This window comes from Perissodus microlepis, chromosome 7, assembly GCF_051167445.1.
Source record: "Perissodus microlepis isolate ML-2025 ecotype Zambia chromosome 7, ASM5116744v1, whole genome shotgun sequence".
Taxonomy (NCBI): domain Eukaryota; kingdom Metazoa; phylum Chordata; class Actinopteri; order Cichliformes; family Cichlidae; genus Perissodus; species Perissodus microlepis.
Window position 1 is genome coordinate 31,114,092 of NC_140467.1, and position 18,419 is coordinate 31,132,510.

The following is an 18,419-nucleotide window of genomic DNA, read 5'->3' on the forward strand; positions in this document are numbered from 1 at the left end:
GGAGATTTATTTATTTTCCTGTGGATTTTCCGCTCTCTCCTGAAGCAGCGGCGGCAGCAGCAGCTCGGCGCTCGGCTCAGTGGTGTTAAACGAGACTGTAAGCTAGGTGGCCGCACGATCACATTTATCTCGCCGAAGCTGTGCCAGACGCACATGGGATCCGTCCTGCTTACCGGGGGATCTTCAGCACCCGCAGCCGAGCGGAGGGCACCGTCAGCCCGGTCAGGAGGAGCGCTCAGCCTGCCTGGACTCTTCCGCTGACGCAAAACAAACGCACAGACACACACACACAAACACACACACGTAGAACAAACACTACACATTTCGGAGGTGATAGTCTTCCTTCCTGAGACACAAAGTGTTATTTATTTATATCGTATGCGAGCCTGACAGTCAGCCGCGGCGGACAAACTGCGTGTTAGCGCGGGGAGGTCGGACTTGTTTGGCAGGGGAAACACACTGAAACACACGCGAAAAGACTCCCGTTCTGTCGCCCCCCTTCTTTTATTTCCTGTCAGTTTTTTTTCTTCTTCTTGCGATTTATTTCCTGCTGCCAAAACCAGGAACCCGGGACTGAGCCCTTACTCCGAGGATGAAAGAAAACTAGATTTGCGATCGAGGCTTTGAGGTTGTTTTACTGGATTTATTTCGCTGTGGAGGAAAAGCGATCCGGGAGCGGAGCGGTGCGCAAAAAAGCCGAGGTCTTCCTCCTCTCTTCTCTCCCTCCTTTCTATCTCTCCATCTATCAATCTGTCTACCCATCCTCTTCTATCTATCTGTCTCTCCATTTGTTTCCATGTTTTAGGTCCGTGCGATTTTGCTAAAATGCATCATCAACAGCGGATGGCAGCTTTGGGAACAGACAAGGAACTGAGTGACTTACTGGATTTCAGCGCGGTAAGGAAATCCACCTTCTTCTCTTATCGCTAATATGAATAAAATGACAGGTATCATGTGAGAGCAAGCCATAGAGGAGAATAAAGGCGTTCTGTAGGCTTTACATCCACCACTGTTTACATTTTTAATGTATGAGTTGCACGGCACATAGCCCAGCCTGCATATTTTAGCCTTCACTCAGTCTTTTAACTATTTGCACAAAAAGTTGTGTTTATGTAGAGTAACTTGCAGAAAGTCAGTGCATATTGTTGGTTTTGTGTTGTTTAATTTTTTGCTTGTGTGTGCAGAGAATTGTGATGCTGCATTAGTAATTTTGTTGTCTTATAGATGCGAAACAGCGATTTGAAAATGTTCCCAACATCCATGGTAGTATATCTCATTTTAAGTCATTTTTTTCCTTCATGTGTAGCCTGATTATTGTTGTTATTATTATTATTTTTATCTTTCTACCCATGATAGGATTTAGTAAATGTTTTTCCTTTTTTCTATGTGACTTTCTAGTCTGCTCCATGCACTCTGCACCGTTTCGTACAGAATACTTCATGCAAATAAAAAAAAAAAAGAAAAAGGCTCGATGTTGAATCATGAACCTGCATGACAGACAGTTAGACAGCCAGCCGAAGAGAGGGAAATGTGTCATACTTTGTCCCGCAGTGTAAATATTCCTGCAGCATTGCTGTTAAATGTCCAAACCCGCGATTGGGTTTGAAAGTGTGCGTGTGTTTTTAAAGAGAACAGCCTGAGTGGTGAACTTGACGGACAGGAAATAGAGTCCCCGCTCTCGCCCATGTTTTCTCTGCGCCTCTCCTCCTCTGGGAGCAACTTTGGTCTGAAGAGGAGGAGGAAGAGGGGGGGAAAAAAATCAGAAACACCCCTAAATGATGAGAGGGGGAAAAAACTGACTTACATTAATCCGGTTATGAAACGTTGAGAAGCAGCATGGACATAATGGTATCAAAATATAATAGTATTAGGGACATGGGTACAGTGATGCTGCATGACATGCAAATAGAATTTACCTGCAATGTTGTGAGTTATTATATTAATTTTAATACTGTAAAAGCATAATATCACAGCCATGGCCTGTGCATGCAAGTGACTTAACAGGAGTGTGCTACAAATAATTTTTGATGAGAAATATATCATAAAATATACATTTTTACAGGAATTAAATGCCAAAGAGAAGATAGTGTGCCTCATGACTCTTTTGATGCACAGCTGAGGCCTGCTAGAAAATCTGTTGTTAGAGCCATGCAACCTACACGTTAGTGTCTTGTAATGCACTACCCTTTTTTATTATTTGAGTGCAACATGTTGATAAGAACTTGTGCATCAACTCATACAAGTTAACCCCTGTTGCATTTTTTTTAGATTTAATAACTTCATACACACATCAGAATATGTCTGTAGAAAAATTGTAATTATAGAACACACACTCTCTTAGCTAAGTAGGTCTCTATTTACCATGTTTACAGCAGAACTATCGTTAAAGTCCATGTAGAAGAATAAGAAGTGCCCAAAGTCGACGGAAATCGTGACTAATTTCCAATTTAGTGGCACACACAACATATTCAATTACTTTGGGAATAGTGGCATATATTTAAAAAGAAGCAAAATAAAAGGCTCAAATTATTTTACAAATTTTAATCCTGTACAATGGTTAACTGAATATTTTAAATATGATATATTTGATAAAATAAAATAAAATAAAATAGACTCAGTAAATTGATTTATAATTCCAATGGCAAGGAGATGCTGCTGTGATACAAATATTCTTCATAGTGCTATTATATCTAGTAAGCCGGGTTATAGTATAAATGGTATAAAAGGTTGTTTAGATATTATATCATAGGTTCAAAATGCCGAAAAGTTCAATCAGAAGTTAAATTATGCACAAAAGTAGAAAAATAATTATTGTCCTTAAGAGATAATGCATTAATATTAAAGGCATTTTCCCTGGTTTAAAAACTGAACAGGTTTTTAAGATATGTCAATCAGCCCATCTTAATTTGAAAAAAAAAATTCAAACAAAGGAGGGCAGCAGCAGCTAAAATGTGTCTCCGCTCATTATAAACGCAGACTGAACATTAATTTATTCAATCATCTGTCCTTACACGCCCACAAGCTGACACCAGCAGCTCAAAGCAGTTAGACTGGGATATCGATAGACCTGCTAATAGTCCGAGTTAGATCATTTATCTCCCCAACGCTTGTTTTCCCTCTTTATTTGTCGCAGCTGTGAGAGAGATTGAATACACAAGCAAGCAACCTCCTTGTTCGGCAGACGCACTTCCAGGCCCAGCAAGCAGCATTAAGAACAGTGATGGATCAAGTGTTCGCTGCTTTGGGTCAGGGTTTAATTTATCAGAATTCTGGTTGATCTGAAATAAAACCAAAAGCCTCTCGAACGCCTTGACTTAGTACAGTCTTGTACCGTCTGTAAGTGTGAAGCTCGGAGTGTGTTTGCGGTCAGCCATGCCAACACACGGGCCTGATGTTCATCCAGAGGGGTTATCTGTGAGGGTCAGATGTCTCACTTTGATAGCGTGAAGTGTTCTGTTGTAAAGCTTTACAGTAGCTCATCTCGAAGCACGGCAGGAATCAGTATTCAGCTTCAGTCTGTCTTAACGTGGGCTTGATTTTCCTGTAGATGTGTAGAGCAGATGGTGACTAGGTCTGATGATTATCTCATATGTTTAAGTCAGATATGAAGTAGATATGAAGTGTTTCATTCCAAAATAAGCCATCCAACATTTGGCAAAAGTGACACTTTAGAATGAAAACATATTTTTCACCAAGGTGAGCAGGCGATGTAAGTGGTCCTGTTTATTTTTCACAGATGCTGAAAGAGGAATTTGATTTCTCTCCGCTTCACAAAAATAATCCCACAGTGTTTTGGAACACCAAGTCTTCATTTCAGTGTTTAGCTCTGAGCTGGGATTCTCTGATTAGGATTGAGTACAGACCTAAATGTGTCCATAGCATCAAGTGGAAAACAGTGAAGGGCCAAAACCTTGCATCAAGAGGTGCTGACCAAAGTCAGAATCTGATTTCTTGACTAAAACTCCAAAATAAAAACTTGTACATCGAATTTTACTTTTAATATCAGTGCCTTTGATTCCCTTTTTAAATTAGGACATGACATCATTCTGTAGATGATTTTATTTTGAATTATTTAATTATTTTACAGCAGCCAATCAAATTCAATCAACACGATACCTAAGAACATTACATTTTCTTGTAACTCTCCTGAGGTTGACTGCAAACAATTTCTTTTTTCTCATATAAAAGTGCACAAAGACAGGATTACTTTGAGTTCAATTTTCTTCTAAAATTTACAGTTGCATTGGTTCTCTAAATTTCTATATATTTAAAAATGTTACTCTCTAAAGGACTTGAACGTTAGGGACTTGATCTGGACTTGGAGTGGGAACTTTGATTTAAGATACTGACTTCTGGACTCCCCTCTTCCCATGACTTGGAACTTTCATGTTTTGATGAAGGACTGGATTTGGGATTTGAGTTTTCACTTGCTGGACTTACATTGGTACTTGACACTGGACTTGCCTATCTTCTCATGATTAGGAACTTGCCTGTCTCAACATTGGACTGTTGACATGTTTGTCTTGATGTGAAATATCTTCTCTGCAGGACTTGACCCTTACTCATCTTAACTCTGGGATCTTTTGACCTTGCATTGGGACTTGGCTTTTAACTTTTTGGAACGTGACCTTTGACCCCTGGAACTTGCACATTTTGATGAAGGACTCGACTGTTTCACAACATAATTCATAACATATTGCTCTTGATTTGGGATATGATTTTTCACTTGTTCGAGTGCACTTGCCCTGGACTTGCTTATCTTCTCATGGACAGGACTTAGACCTTGCTTGTCTTTACTTGGGACATGACTATGATTGCATCGATTTGGGTCTTTTGACTTATTGGAGCTTTACCCTTGACCTTTGTTGGATTTAAACATGACCCTGGATTTACCTGTCAGTCTTGATGTAGGACTTGACTTGGACACATTAGTCTTGATATGGGTGTTGTTGCCCATATGTGCACATGCGTGACCTGGGACTTGTTTGTCTTCACTTGGGACTTGACTCTAAACTTCTTGGCATTGTTTTGGATCTTGACATTTAACTTCCTTGACCTCTCCTGGGATATGACCCTGGACATACCAGTTAGTTACAAAATTGTTTTGCAAAACGGCATCTTTTTTTTTTCCTTAAAAAACAAAACAAACGGCATAAAATCCTTGGAAAGATGTCTACATTGGTTTAATTTTCCTTACAGAGTTCCTGAAGTTCTTGTATAGCAGTGAGAACTTCTGTGACAACTTTGGCTTCTTGAAAAACAAATGGGGCATTTCTCAAAGTCAAGTGTTTGGCACTCAAACAGATGTATCTTATTAGTATTAAATCAACCAATACCCAGCCCTAGTCACGTTGGACACTTTCCTTGGTAACATCCACACAAAGATTCCTTCCAAAACAAGACATCATGCATTTAAAAAACAGACAGTATACCCTATGGAGAAAAAAAAAAAGGGGGGGGGGGGGAGTACATGTTACCATTAAATTTATGACATTTCCTAATAAGACCATAATGAGATGAGGGGCTGACAGCTCTCAGCCAAATGTTGGATTGGCGTTTTGGAATGAAGCTTTTCACGTGTAGCTGCATTGACGTTTCTGTAGAGATGTTTTGCTGTGTGCAGTGTCAGTGCTCTCGGAGGTAATGTGCACTCTGTTTGTCTTGTAGATGTTTTCCCCTCCTGTTAGCAGTGGAAAGAACGGGCCAACCTCCCTGGGGAGCGGACATTTCTCCGGCTCAAGTACGTCAGCTTTCTCTTTTTTTTCCTCCCTCACTTCATCATCTTCTTTTTCTTCTTTTTCTCCTTCTTCTTCTGCTCTTTTCCTCAGCCTCCTCCTCTCCTTCCTCTTACACCTGCTCACTGCTGCTTTGTTTGCTGTTTGAATTTTCTAATGTGGGTAACAGTGTTCAATACGTGGATATGCAGTTTTTGGTTTTTATGCTGTGTTGCATTGTGGGTTACTTTATATTTCAAGCGGACTTGAAAGCCAAATGAGATTTGGCTTGACGATTTAAGAACACAGCTTACTCATACTGTTTATATTTTTACATTACTCGTATTGTGTACAAACAATAACATTGCTTGGTTTGATTATATGACTTTGAATATGCTTAAATCTGTCTCATAATACTTTCCTACATTGTTTGTAGAAAAATGGTCTCCGTATTATGTATTTTATTTAAACAACAAAAAACAAATCACCCAGTTTCTTGAATCTGGTGACATTGTTGTTTTTAACATTATTCAAAAAAGAGGAAGTAGCTAATTCTCGAGTTAACTCACAATATCGATTTTTATTCCCGCTTTATTTCACATTATATAAGTATATGAATGCCAATCTTGGATAAAAGGTGATGTGATTTTTCTGACTTTTTTTTGGGGGGGGGGGGTCCCATCTGTGTTTCAGCTGCTCAGGTTCATTCCTGAAGGACACTTCCTGTTTTTCTGATTTGCCGCAGTCGTTCTTTCCTTCCTGTGTCGTGGAGATCAGTTTTCTTTGTTTTTCTACGCGCTGGTAGTGTTTGTGTCAAACAGGCACGGTTTGGCTTCGTCAGCGGTGGAATGTGGTGGCTCCAACTTGAAAATGTGGATACTGAAAATGCTGATTCATAATGTTGTGTCTGGCTTTTACCCTCAGTTCAGTCTGATAAAGTGTTTTAATTCATTCAATCAACCATTTATTCAGTTTCGTTAAGGAGTCTGTGTTTCATTCATTCAGCAGGTCAGTGATTAAATATGGCACACAGTCACTGAGTGCATCAGCGAGGTTGTAAACTGGTCAGAGAGTGAGTCAGTGAGTCTTTAGGTATGTCATGTTATTGATTCATTCATCCAGCCAGGCAGTTATATTCTTAGTAGGAAGTACTTCAGAGGGTTGGGTGTTATTTAAAAGTTTTTCACTCAGCCAGCGTCAGTTCAGTAATGGGCGACTGCCAATATATCCTCAGTGATGTGTCTGCTGTGCATCATCCCTAACCCCCTGCATATATACGCTCAGAGAAGTAAATACAAACCACCCATTACTTTTTTGTTTCAAACTGATCGATGGATACCTTTTAGCCACTACATGAAAAAGCATGAGGTGATAACACATGTTTATTAAATGATCAGTTGCACAACCTGCAACTTGTATGGTGCTAGTAACACCATGCTGACCTAGGGAATGTGGACTTCCACACTGGCACACTTCCACACATTTACCTGTACTGAACATCAGCCATAAAATGCCAGGTCACCACAGCTACATTTTCTAGCTGTTCATGATAAGACTTTCCATTAGTTTCCGTGTAAACCTCTCCACTATTCCCCGACACAAAAAAAAAAAAAAATGAAAGAAGCATCACCTTGTAGCACTGCTCAGCTATTGCACTTATCACAGAGTTGAATTTTCAAGGAGTTAAACCAGAAAACTGGCGAAATTAAATTATGCAAAAAAATGTGTTAACTGAACCGTTAAGTTAGCAGTTGATTTATGTTAAAGTAGTGCTAAAGTTTTGATTAAGTAGTAATACTATTCTGTCATCCTAAAGTTAATTCAGTCTCTTAGATTTATGGTGATCCGCTGATGACAGGCAGTCAGGAATATCAACCTCCACGCAGAGACTCATTTATTTTGGAACAATAGTCTCAGTCCTTCCACAAAGGTTTATTAGATGCTTCAAAGCAGCGTATGCCATGCATCTTAGAGCTCAGAATTACTAAAAGAAGACAACAGTAAAACTGCTGGACCAACATGGCCTACTTTAATTTAGTATATTCGTTTAAATGTTCCCATGCTAATAACTCTGGACTTGATCGACTGTCAACTTGACTTTAGTGAGGTGCAGAATTAAAAGAGAAAATTGAAAAAGCAAAATATTGTGTATTCTGTCCCAGTTTGTTTGCCAGTTTTACCACCGTTACATATGACTTCTCACATTGTGTTAGCTGTAGGTTGTGTCTTTTGGGGGGCATGGCCACAGTTAGCCAGCTTAGCATTTTAAGTTAGAGATTACAGTGTAAGTATAGTCCAGAGAATGTAAACACAGTGACGTCATAGTCATCATTAGCTGATACTTGTTCAGCGGCATGTCAGTTTTCACTCATTGATTGAATTTGTCACTTGGTTCTTATTATATCTGTTTTGTTTTTTTGTATTCAGGATTGCTTGTTTGTTTGTTTGTTTTTTCATATGTATGGGAAGAATGGAGCTTGAGATTATTGGATTGGATCCTTTCTGAGCTGAGCATGAAGTCAAAGTTCTTGATTTACTGAAAATCTACATTGGTACCCCACCCATTGTATGAAAAGTGAGCTTTTTTCAATGTGTGTCTGGGATGACCCTTAGAGATACGGACATCTGAGTAGGATGCCTCCTGGGCTCCTAAGTGAGATGTTTCAGGTACGTCCAACCATGAGGAGACCCTGGACCTTATCTGTCGCAGGAATACCTCTGTGTACCACCAGAAGAGGAGGAGGTGATCAGGTCCAAAGGAGGTCTGTCTATCTTTGCGTGGACTGTTGCCCTCTTGTGCAGCTCCTTCTACTGATGAAAAGTAGAAAAATAGATAGATGGACGGGTGGTCTTAATGTATCCAAGATACTTTCAGAAAGGGCTAAAATCCACTTATTGAAATTGCCTCCTGGGGATATCTAAGATCCATTTTGGCCAGATCCAAGACTGAAAGCAGATTAGGGCAATAAACTTGTACTGTAGCTGTTTTCCATGAAAATGATTCATCCATTCATTTCTGCTCCTTTGTGGTTAGCCATTACCCTGTTAAATTAGCAAAGCTATTATTTTTGTTACCAGACATCTTCTTCAGCATTACTCTTCTGCTCGTTTTTTGTTTAGCAGTTTTGAAACAGCTTCAGCCTTTGGACTGGTTGAGATCTTGACTTTTGATCACATCAGCTGAGATGCATATATGTAAAAAATATTTGCTCCATGATTTTATCAGTTATCTTCATGAAAAATAATGTTACTGAGGTGCTGTAATTAATTGTAATAGTATCCTTGGAAGTGCCTGCTATGCTTCTGTTCTGGTTCAGCCAATGAAGTGAAAGGATGAAAAAAGAAGGCAGATGCTGTCCTGTGCATCTTATACTGTATGTTGATAACATTTGCAATGGGTACGTAAAACAAATTTGCATTAATCAGTGAGGTGCATTCATGTTAATAAGCACATGCTCTCCACCTTTTGCCACTTCTGCTCCTGCCACCTCTGTGGTTGGATGCATCGTTCTTTGCTTTGAGATCACATTGTGCGTTTGGGTGCATTTTCCTCATGTGTTTCACAGGATTGCATTGCGGTATGTCTGGTGTATGTTCGGCAGCATCTGCAGTGTTTATTAAGCAGCCTTCAGCCACCATACCAGTAGGATACTTTCTGTTTAAAGTCTTTTTTGGAAGGTCTTCACAGAAAACAGCCGGATCCTTTCTGTTGCTCCCGCTCCTGTTATTTGCCTCTAAACGGCGTTCGGAAGCCATTTTGTTAGTTGGCTGGAATACAGAGAGATGGCGAGGCATCTTCTTTGTTTACTGCTTCGTTGTGTGGTTGTTGTTGTTTGTGCTCCGCGGTTTTGGTGATGTTGTTTGCTCCTGTGCCGTGCATACAAATGCGAGGGAGGACGACAAATGTTACGATTTTTGGCAAAAGAAAAAAAAAAGTCTCAGTTTTGCTGAATTTGTAGCGTTTTTTAGGCCTTAGGTTTGCTGCCTCAAAGTGTATCTTCATGTTAGGGTTGTTGTTGTTTTTTTTCTTTTTCTTTTGATACAGGAACACACCGTGGAGTCACACGCGCATACGCTTACCCTACTATACAAATCACACTGTGTTTCCCATACACACACATCTAAATATCCTCGTGTACACACACGTGCGCGCCCGCTCTGCTCACCCCTGCTGTGGCTTTCTGCAGGCCTCGGCATTTTGATGAGCCTGGTGCTGTTTGTGAATGCAGCTAATTAGAACTCTATAGACCTACACAACCATGAGAGGAGCGGTTTCCAAAGGCTGGGTTGAGGCCATAGGCTGGGACGTGCTGACATGGAATGGGGTCCATTCACTGTAGACTGACAGGAGTTACTCTGCTTTGAATGATGCACTTTCATACATTTGAAATTTTGTGTTCATGCTCAGTCCTGTAAAGTATTTACTTCTGTTTGTAAATGCATACCTTAAGCTGTTTTTACTCTTCCAGTTAATGTCACATAAATGATGATTTCAAACTTTGATCGTACAAATTCTTGATGTTTCATAAAAAGAGAACTTTGTGTTTCTTCACACAGCCAGTAAGTAGGCCTACCTAAAGTTAGACTTTAGGAAATTAAGATTTCTATTAGCTAATTTTCAATCAGTTTCTTTACTTCTCCGCCGTAAAAGATTGATGAGACATTGTTGTCACCCTGCTGAGTCAAAGGTCAGGGGACGTGGACACCTAAGTTTGTGAATGCATCAATGTCAAATTGGTGCTGTAGGTGCATCTACTAAGAATCTCAGATGAGTTCAAATCTCAGTGATCTCCACCTCGCGGTCAGGGGTCAGGTCATGTTTTCTGAAAATCGGGAAAAACATGACTTAAAAGGCCAGTAGTATGACTCAGAGCTTTGGTAGCCATACTATTGAATGATCCTGATAAGTTTAGAAATGTCAATCAAGAAAACATTTGTGCATATATAAATGAATGGATACAACATCATCTTATCACCTTATTATACCCTGCTCTATGGGTACCCTCATAGACCAAATGATGCAATAGTCTCTCATAACTTAGCTCACAGTAGTTTAAACATTTTCAATATGCTGAGCATAATAACCCAATAACATTTATCACCTTTTGACAAAGCATTACAAGTTAATGCAAACCTTTCTGCTGCTCATAAATTTCTCTGTAGACCCTTGGTACTCTAACAAACGTGCTGCATAGGTTCCAGTGTAAAGAACATGTAATAAAAGCACTGATTTTCCATAATATTGTAAGGACACAGGTATTTGCACGAAAAGTAGGTAAATGGTAAAATGACCTGTATTTGTATAGTGCTTTACTAGTCCCTAAGGACCCCAAAGCGCTTTACACATTCAGTCATCCACCCATTCACACACTGGTGATGGCAAGCTACATTGTAGCCACAGCCACCCTGGGGCACACTGACAGAGGCGAGGGTGCCGGACACTGGCGCCACCGGGCCCTCTGACAACCAACCAGTAGGCAACGGGTCAAGTGTCTTGCCCAAGGACACAATGACTGAGACTGTCCGAGCCGGGGCTCGAACCGGCAACCTTCCGATTACAAGGTGAACTCCCAACTCTTGAGCCACGATCGCCCTAGGTGACGGATTTTGTTCTTTTCAAAGGTTACGTTGAATCGAGATGATGTTTTGTTGAGCTAAGTGTGCCCAGTATTGGTTGTTTTTTCACTTGAGCTGATTTAATGTTAGCTTGGCTGTTATCTTAGGATGGTGGCACAAGAGATTGACCTGTATATTAGCAGATTAGCAGATGCCAAGTGTCGGCATCCTTGTTAAAAAAAAAGACTCTACAGTAATATAGCGAAAATCCCAACAGTCAGACAACCGTCTATGAGCAAGCAGTTGGGCAACAGTGGAAAGGAATAACTCCCTTTTAACAGGAAGAAACCTCTGTCAGGACAAGACTCAGCAAGGTGAATGTTGCTACATTCAACCTGCTGTTAGTTAGCAAGCTGATTTACACTCACTTACTTAGAAAAGACCTATGAAAAGGATCTCTTCCAAGCCTTTTTAGGGCATCGTTTAATTGTACCCTGATGTGAAATTTTACTTTAGTTTGAGAATTAAATGGACCACTGATCACCGAGCAGTACCTGCTTTCAGTACAGTTTTTGATCTTTGGTGCTGTGGGCACTGCTCCACAGTAATTCACATTTCCACTAACACATGTCTTTGTGTTTAAATTCCTATATATATCCTAACTAAAGAAAGTAGCCCGTTTCCAAGTCCTGTAGAAAATAGGTGGTGAAGGAAAATTTGGATGTAAGAAGAGCCCGGATAAAAGCAGAAAACACTGAGGTGTTGAATATAAAAATAACGTCTCAGTGAGACGAGGCAGAGGGCTAAAAATATTTTGTAGGATTTGGTTTATCTGATGCTTTTGAGGATAAGGAGTGACATTTTCCCAACCATGTCTTTATGTAGAGATTGAACTCTGAAATGACAGCCTTCACACAAAGCTGTGAATGTACCTCTCCATGTAAGCCCTTGTATTTCTGCCCATAAATTCACCTTAAAACACAAAAGCATCTAAACATGAACACCGCACAGTCTCGGCTGACATGCTCAGCCCACGGTCATCACCAACCAGGAAGTGGATTAGGCGTTTTAATTATTGAGAGATTTCGCCGTTGTTGTTGTTGTTTATTTTGGGATCATCCCTGGAAAGATAATGCACACTTCAAACTCGGTGTGTGTGTGTTTCTAATCTCCTCCTGGATGAAGCCGTTCAGTGAGCGGCTTCACTCTGCCTGTCAAAACCACCACCGCTGCCACCACTCGTCTATTTCAGGTCTTGGCTGGTTTTGGTGTTTTCCTCTTTTTTTTTCTTTAAAAAAAAGCCGTTGTAACCTCTCAGATCCGCTGTTTGTCTCCCTGTCAGTGGTGTTGGAAGGCGACCGAGATGTGTGTGCGTGTGTGAGCGAGAGCGTGTAAATGTGTGTGTCCTCAGCAAAGCGAAGGTTGAGCATTGGAAAAAAAATGAGTGTAAGAGATTTGAGGCAATGATTTTTGAATTGTCTGTCTGAACAAGCAAATATGTGTGGGCAGGTGTTTATGTGTGTAGTTGGGACCATGGAGGGTGGGGGTGGGAGGAAAGAGAGGTTTGGCAGTGTGAGGGCAAACCATCAACCCCGCTGTCATGTGTCTTAAAGTTGGCACTGAGAGATGAAGGAACTGTTTCCTGGAAGCAGAAAGAAACAAAGGTGACAGAGGAAGGAAAGAATGAAGTAAGGAAGAAACAAAAGAAGGAAAGAACAGAATAAGAGGAATTTTAAATAATTGGACACAGAAATAAAATCAAATTAAGATGAAATAAGAAATGAAAAGTTACGCAAGTAATAAAAACTCAAAGAAATTGTGTAGTAAGGAAAGTAAACAAGGGATGGAGCGGAGCTAATGGAGAAGTAAGAGAGGAAGGGGTAACAATGAAACGGAGAGAATGAGGGAGAAATTTTAGAGGGACGTAACATGAAAGGAAGAACCGAAAAAGGTTGAAAAGTTGAAAGGAAGCAAGAAACAAAGGAAATGGAATATAAAGGGTTAATGGAGAACTGATTAAAAAAAGTAAGAATTTAATGGTGAGTGAATGATGGACAAAAAGAACAAAATTAGATGGTAAATGTCAAAGAAAATACGAAAAGGGACAAGAAGGCATAACTATAGCAAGAAGGAAAAGAGTGAGGAATAAGAGAGGAACGATACTACTAAAGGCGTTTAAGAAAAGACTAACACGAGGAAGGAGGGAACTGATGAATCAGTGAAAGGAAACAATGGGAAAAGGAAAAGGGAAGGGATATGAAGAAATTAAAGATAGTAAAGGTTAGCAAAGAACTGAAACAAGGAAGTATAAGACAGACAGAAAGAAGACACATTTTGAAGTTTGGTGCTGGAGTGACTCAAACCAAGACTGGGATTGGTGTCCTGTCCTTTATCATTTCATCATCATCGTCAGTATTTTAATTATTAATGGGCTACTTTCACTTGCTGTGTGCTTTTATTTAAGGAATACTCACAGGTTGTGTTGCTTGACTTCATCAGAAAACCAGCAAACTGTCTTTTTTCTTTTCTTTTAATGGGTTTATTGTAAACCTTATCTGACCTCTTCAGAGAGGCAGGACTCATCGGCCTGGTCACCAGGAGGTTGGAGAAGAACTGTGTTGCTTTCTGTGGTGCCAGCAGAATACATGACATCACTAATGTTATGGGTTAAGAGGTTGCTGTTATTTCCTGGATTTCATGGAGTGGACCAGGCCACTCAAAGCCAACATCAGAACCTCCACATGAGTTTATACATGTTTTGGTATATATTCCTAAAACACTGTAAAGTACTGTACTGTAGTTTTTAAACAATGTTTACTCTAAACCATGTAGTTGCACATGCTCATGGTTCTAAAGATGATTCAAATGAAACAGTCTGAGGCTGAAAGCAAATCTTCCTTAAATATGAGCCAAAAACAGCCACCGCAGTGTGGCTTACTGTTGGGTTTTTATGACATTTTGGACAGCTCCTGAGCTAGATGGCACCGAGAAATAAGATATTCCAATGTAAATATACAAACAATACTTTTGAGAAGAACAAATCCATAGCTGGTTGGTGTTTCTCTTTTCATTAGATTTGTTGGGGGGGAGAAAAACATCAGCGTTCCTCCTTTAAAAACATCATCTCTTTGAATGATCGCCAAATCAGTAAGCTTTATCCCGTTTTATTTTTGTCCCACCTTCCACCCCAGTGTCTTCTTTCTTTCCCTGTCAAAACCAAAGACAAACAGAAGAAAAAAAACGCAGCAGCTCTGTCGCCTTTGCCAGCGAGCTTCACGCATTAGCAGAGAAATTTGGGCAAGGGCAGATACAGCCCCGATGGCATGCCTGATTTTTGTTCTCCTAATTGGCATAGCTTATTAAGTCACAGTTCACAGCGGAGAAAAAAGGGGGTTGCTTTAATAATATCCCCTCTCCCGTTTGATTTGATGCACTTGTACCGAGACAGATAACGCGCTTCAGCGCGGCGAGTGACGCCCCCACCACCACCCTCTTGTCTTTATTCAGTCAAATCTGCCTCCGTTACGCCCGTCACTCAAAAACACCCCGGCTGGTCGCTTTCAAAATAGAGATGGAGAGCAGGAGCCAGTCGCTCAATACCTCACCCTCCCACCTTCTCTCTGCCTCTGAGGCTGTTAAATTGTCTCATTTCCCCGGCAAGGCGATGCAGAACGACTCACAAAAACACCCAACCATGCTCTTAATTGTGGTGCGGATTAGGGATTAATAGGCGTTTTTAGCCATAATGGCAAATATTATTAGCCCCATTTGCTTTTCTAATGCTAATAATGACTCTGCTAATAATGGCAGTGATTTCAAGGTTAGCGCCTGTAAGTACTCGGCATGGATTTGTGTGTTTTTTCTTTTTCTCAAAGCTCAGGAGATTGACGTGCCGCTTGCTTCGACGGGCCGGCTCGCTACCGAGTCGGAGCTCCATATGTTTTCCCCGAAGACGACACTGAAAGGTTAGGGGCTGGGCTGAGATCTTAAGTTTAGAGTAGTCTTGCTTTTCTCAGTTGCCACTGAGCTTGGTCCAGTTAACATTTTTTTAAATTTGTTTCTGTTTTTGGGCTTTGCTTTCAGCAGAAATGGATTAAAAGAGGAGACCCAGATCCTCTGTTTCTGGTGACTTGGTGAGATAAGCTGATAATCCAGAGTTTTTGTGTGAGTTCAAGCTAACTTTGTTGGGTAGTTGAGAGGTGAGGAGTTGCAGCTAACTTGTTGTTTAGGCTTGCTTTGGTTATTGTCAGTGAAAATGTATGCAGATGCGAACTGATCCAGTGCTTCTGGTTAAAATAGAATAATTTTCTCTTGCTAAACTGAATTCTAAAGCTTTAGTTTGAGTTTATTTGACTGTGTTTCGATCAGATTTTTTGTTTCAAGGTAGGAACAGTTTCTGTCATTGTGAGCTAGTTTTGCAATGGTCGTTGGTTCTTACCATCCGGTGGTGTTTCCAGTTCAAAAAAGAACAATGCAAACTCGTGTGTGAGACTTGTGTGGAAAGCATTTTCTTCTGGGCTTGGTGTTTGGTTCAGTTTAAGCACCAAAGTCACCTGTAAGGTTTAGGCTTCAGTTACGCAGGCTTAGAGACTAGTTGGCGACCACTGGTCTGAGATAAAAATGTATATTTCTTCACCATTTGCGAGTTGTTGCTGGAGGTTGCTGTGGATTTTTTGCCAAAGCCCCATCAACTTAGGCCTAGAGACCAGTCAGGGACCTCCTGCCTCCTTTCCCAGAGTTTATTAAGCAAACTGTTTGATTAATGGTTTCAGGAGGTTGCTGGCAGTTGCTAGCTTAGTTGCTTAGTAGTAAAACTGTGAAAAGTGCACCTGGTAACCAGTGTTGGTCAAGTTACTTGAAAAAAGTAATTAGTTACTTACTTTTTAAAACATGATTTATCCCCTAAATAGGTAATAAAGCAATAGATCTTTCAGCCCAATTCTACTTTTTCTGCATAATCCATCATATAAAATGTAATCAAATGAAAAGGTCTCTTTTTAAAACTTGTTTTATTAGTTTTAAAATTTTAACTTTATGCATCAAGCAAACATTAAATTATATGCAACATTCTCTGACTGGAAGAAATTTGTTTAACATTTAAACCTATTTTCTGCACATTCCAGCGGCAGCGTATTTGGTGCTTGCTCGGACATTTAGGGTTTTTTCGCTGTAAAAATAAGTTTTCTTCCCACGCAGTGAGCAGCGGACGCTAATGTTTTTGTCACTTTTTATGGAATTAAACTCAAAGGTCAGTACTTCCACGCTTTAAACGCTGCACGCTCATACTCTCTCCTGCACTCGATATATTATCCATTGTTGATCTGCACACAGCTGTTGCCACGAACGTTGCACTCGCTTACGTCATTGTCATGAGACATTTTCGCAAAAAAATCACGGTTTTAGTAACGCAGTAACGCAGCGTGCTTACGGGAAAGTAACAGTAATCTAATTACCTTTTTTGCAATAGTAATCCCTTACTTTACTCGTTACTCAAAAAAAGTAATGCGTTACTGCCCATCTCTGCTGGTAACAACCTGGTAACTGAGACCATCTTTCTTCATAGTAAACTTTTGAAATGCGTTTGTTGCAGTGGTCAGGCACAACTTTACCTTGATGGCATCTGTTCACCTTTCATGCTGGCTAACGGTGACCATGGCAACTAAGGCAATGTAAGGAGGTTTCTGTTGCAACAACCTCTTTGTAACCAATTTCAGTCAGGGACCAGTCAGGGAATACACATTTTTCTGTAGCGACTGGTTGTCAGATGGTCACTAACAGGTCTCCAAGCCTTTCTGACTGAGTCCTTAAATAAAGCTCTTGCTTTGGTTTATAATATGGCATTCACACCATTAAATCCCATGTAAGAGAGCTTCCTTTTGGTCAGCCATGGCACGGGCAGTACAGTAGGTTGTCTAATAACTAATACTTCATGTATTTCTTCAGCACATGGCCTCTCCATGTGTAATGTATTCTATCATTCTGCATTTATAACTAATTTTCAGATCAACTGACCAGTACTAGCTAATTTCATTTTTATACACTTTAAACATATTTCAGTCACAATATTATCGCAAGTTGGGACCGTCTTCACATTTATCATTATTGCACGTCCAGCTGCAAAAGCTGACTTTGACTTGTTGTAACTGGATGTCAGACATAGATGTGTAAATGGTCTGTAAGTTTAGTTTCGCTGATGTTTTGGACGGGTGCGCCAGCAGTGTTGTGTTACTTTGTTAAGCACTTTGTAATAAGTAGACTGAAGGTCGACAAAGTGGCAGTGTTTAATTGCTGGTCTTCATCAGCTTTTGGCTGGCGTCAAAAGTGAATGTTTTTAGAAGCATCTGTTGTGCACCTGCAGCTGGTTACCTGTCTGATTTGTATGCTTCAAGTATAAACCAGTCATTAACTGTGGAGAGTGGTTTGGAAGACAGACAGCAAAGTGAAAACGCTTTTTCTTTTCACAGGGCAAATATGAATAAAGATTTTATCAGCAAATACCTAGTTTCAGCTGTTTAATGTCTTGATTCAATTATTGGACTGAAGAGCCAATATTCCTCAGCTTGACAATATTTTGATGGTAGCAGTTTACTGCCATTAGCGAGTGACATGCCTATCCCTTCAAGGTCATTTTCAGTTAACAAGGTGTTGGTAATTAGCTGTTAATGCTTGAAGTGAAATGAAGAAGTTAGGAGTTTTTACAGTCTGTACAGCTGCAGCCATTTGATCTCCATTCTGTGGCAATTTTATGTTGCCAGTTTCTCTGGCACTGATGCAGAAAAAGGGTATCAGCATTCTTAATCCCATCTATAAAGCCACGATTGGCTCACTTTTCTAGGCTCAGGGGACAAACAAAAGTTCCTGTTGATAGTTTTACAGATGTCCCTTGGACAATTATAGATGTTGAAAATGCTTTTTGGCATGCAGGGGATATTTTGGTTGCAATAGACAGTATAAAACATGGACGGGGTTTCCAGGTCAGAAAAATTAATCCAATGCTGAAGTGCTGTAAACCCGTTTTCTAGTTTAAAGCCAATTGAAGGTGATAGTTGCACAAAGACTTCCAGTCCTATAGAAGTCTATGGGGAAAACAGTTTCTGATTTGACCTCTCAATAAACACTTTCCTAATGAGTTTATGGGTGCAGTCGCTC

General features: G+C 40.3%; 1 protein-coding gene across 8 annotated transcripts in view; it reads left to right on the forward strand.

Moving 5' to 3' along the window:
* Positions 1-48: 48 nt before the first annotated feature.
* Positions 49-18,419, forward strand: part of tcf4 (transcription factor 4) — a 243,221-nt gene continuing 224,850 nt past the window's right edge. For 2 of the 8 annotated variants that reach the window (XM_084934634.1, XM_084934635.1), the window contains exons 1-3: positions 631-897; positions 1,225-1,263; positions 5,668-5,740. In XM_084934634.1, the coding sequence (XP_084790760.1) occupies positions 826-897; positions 1,225-1,263; positions 5,668-5,740 (184 nt within the window). In that variant the 5' untranslated portion in view covers positions 631-825. Of the gene's footprint in view, positions 898-1,224; positions 1,264-5,667; positions 5,741-18,419 lie in introns of all 8 variants that reach the window. The other 6 variants (XM_084934628.1, XM_084934631.1, XM_084934629.1 and 3 more) reach the window with 6 other exon arrangements.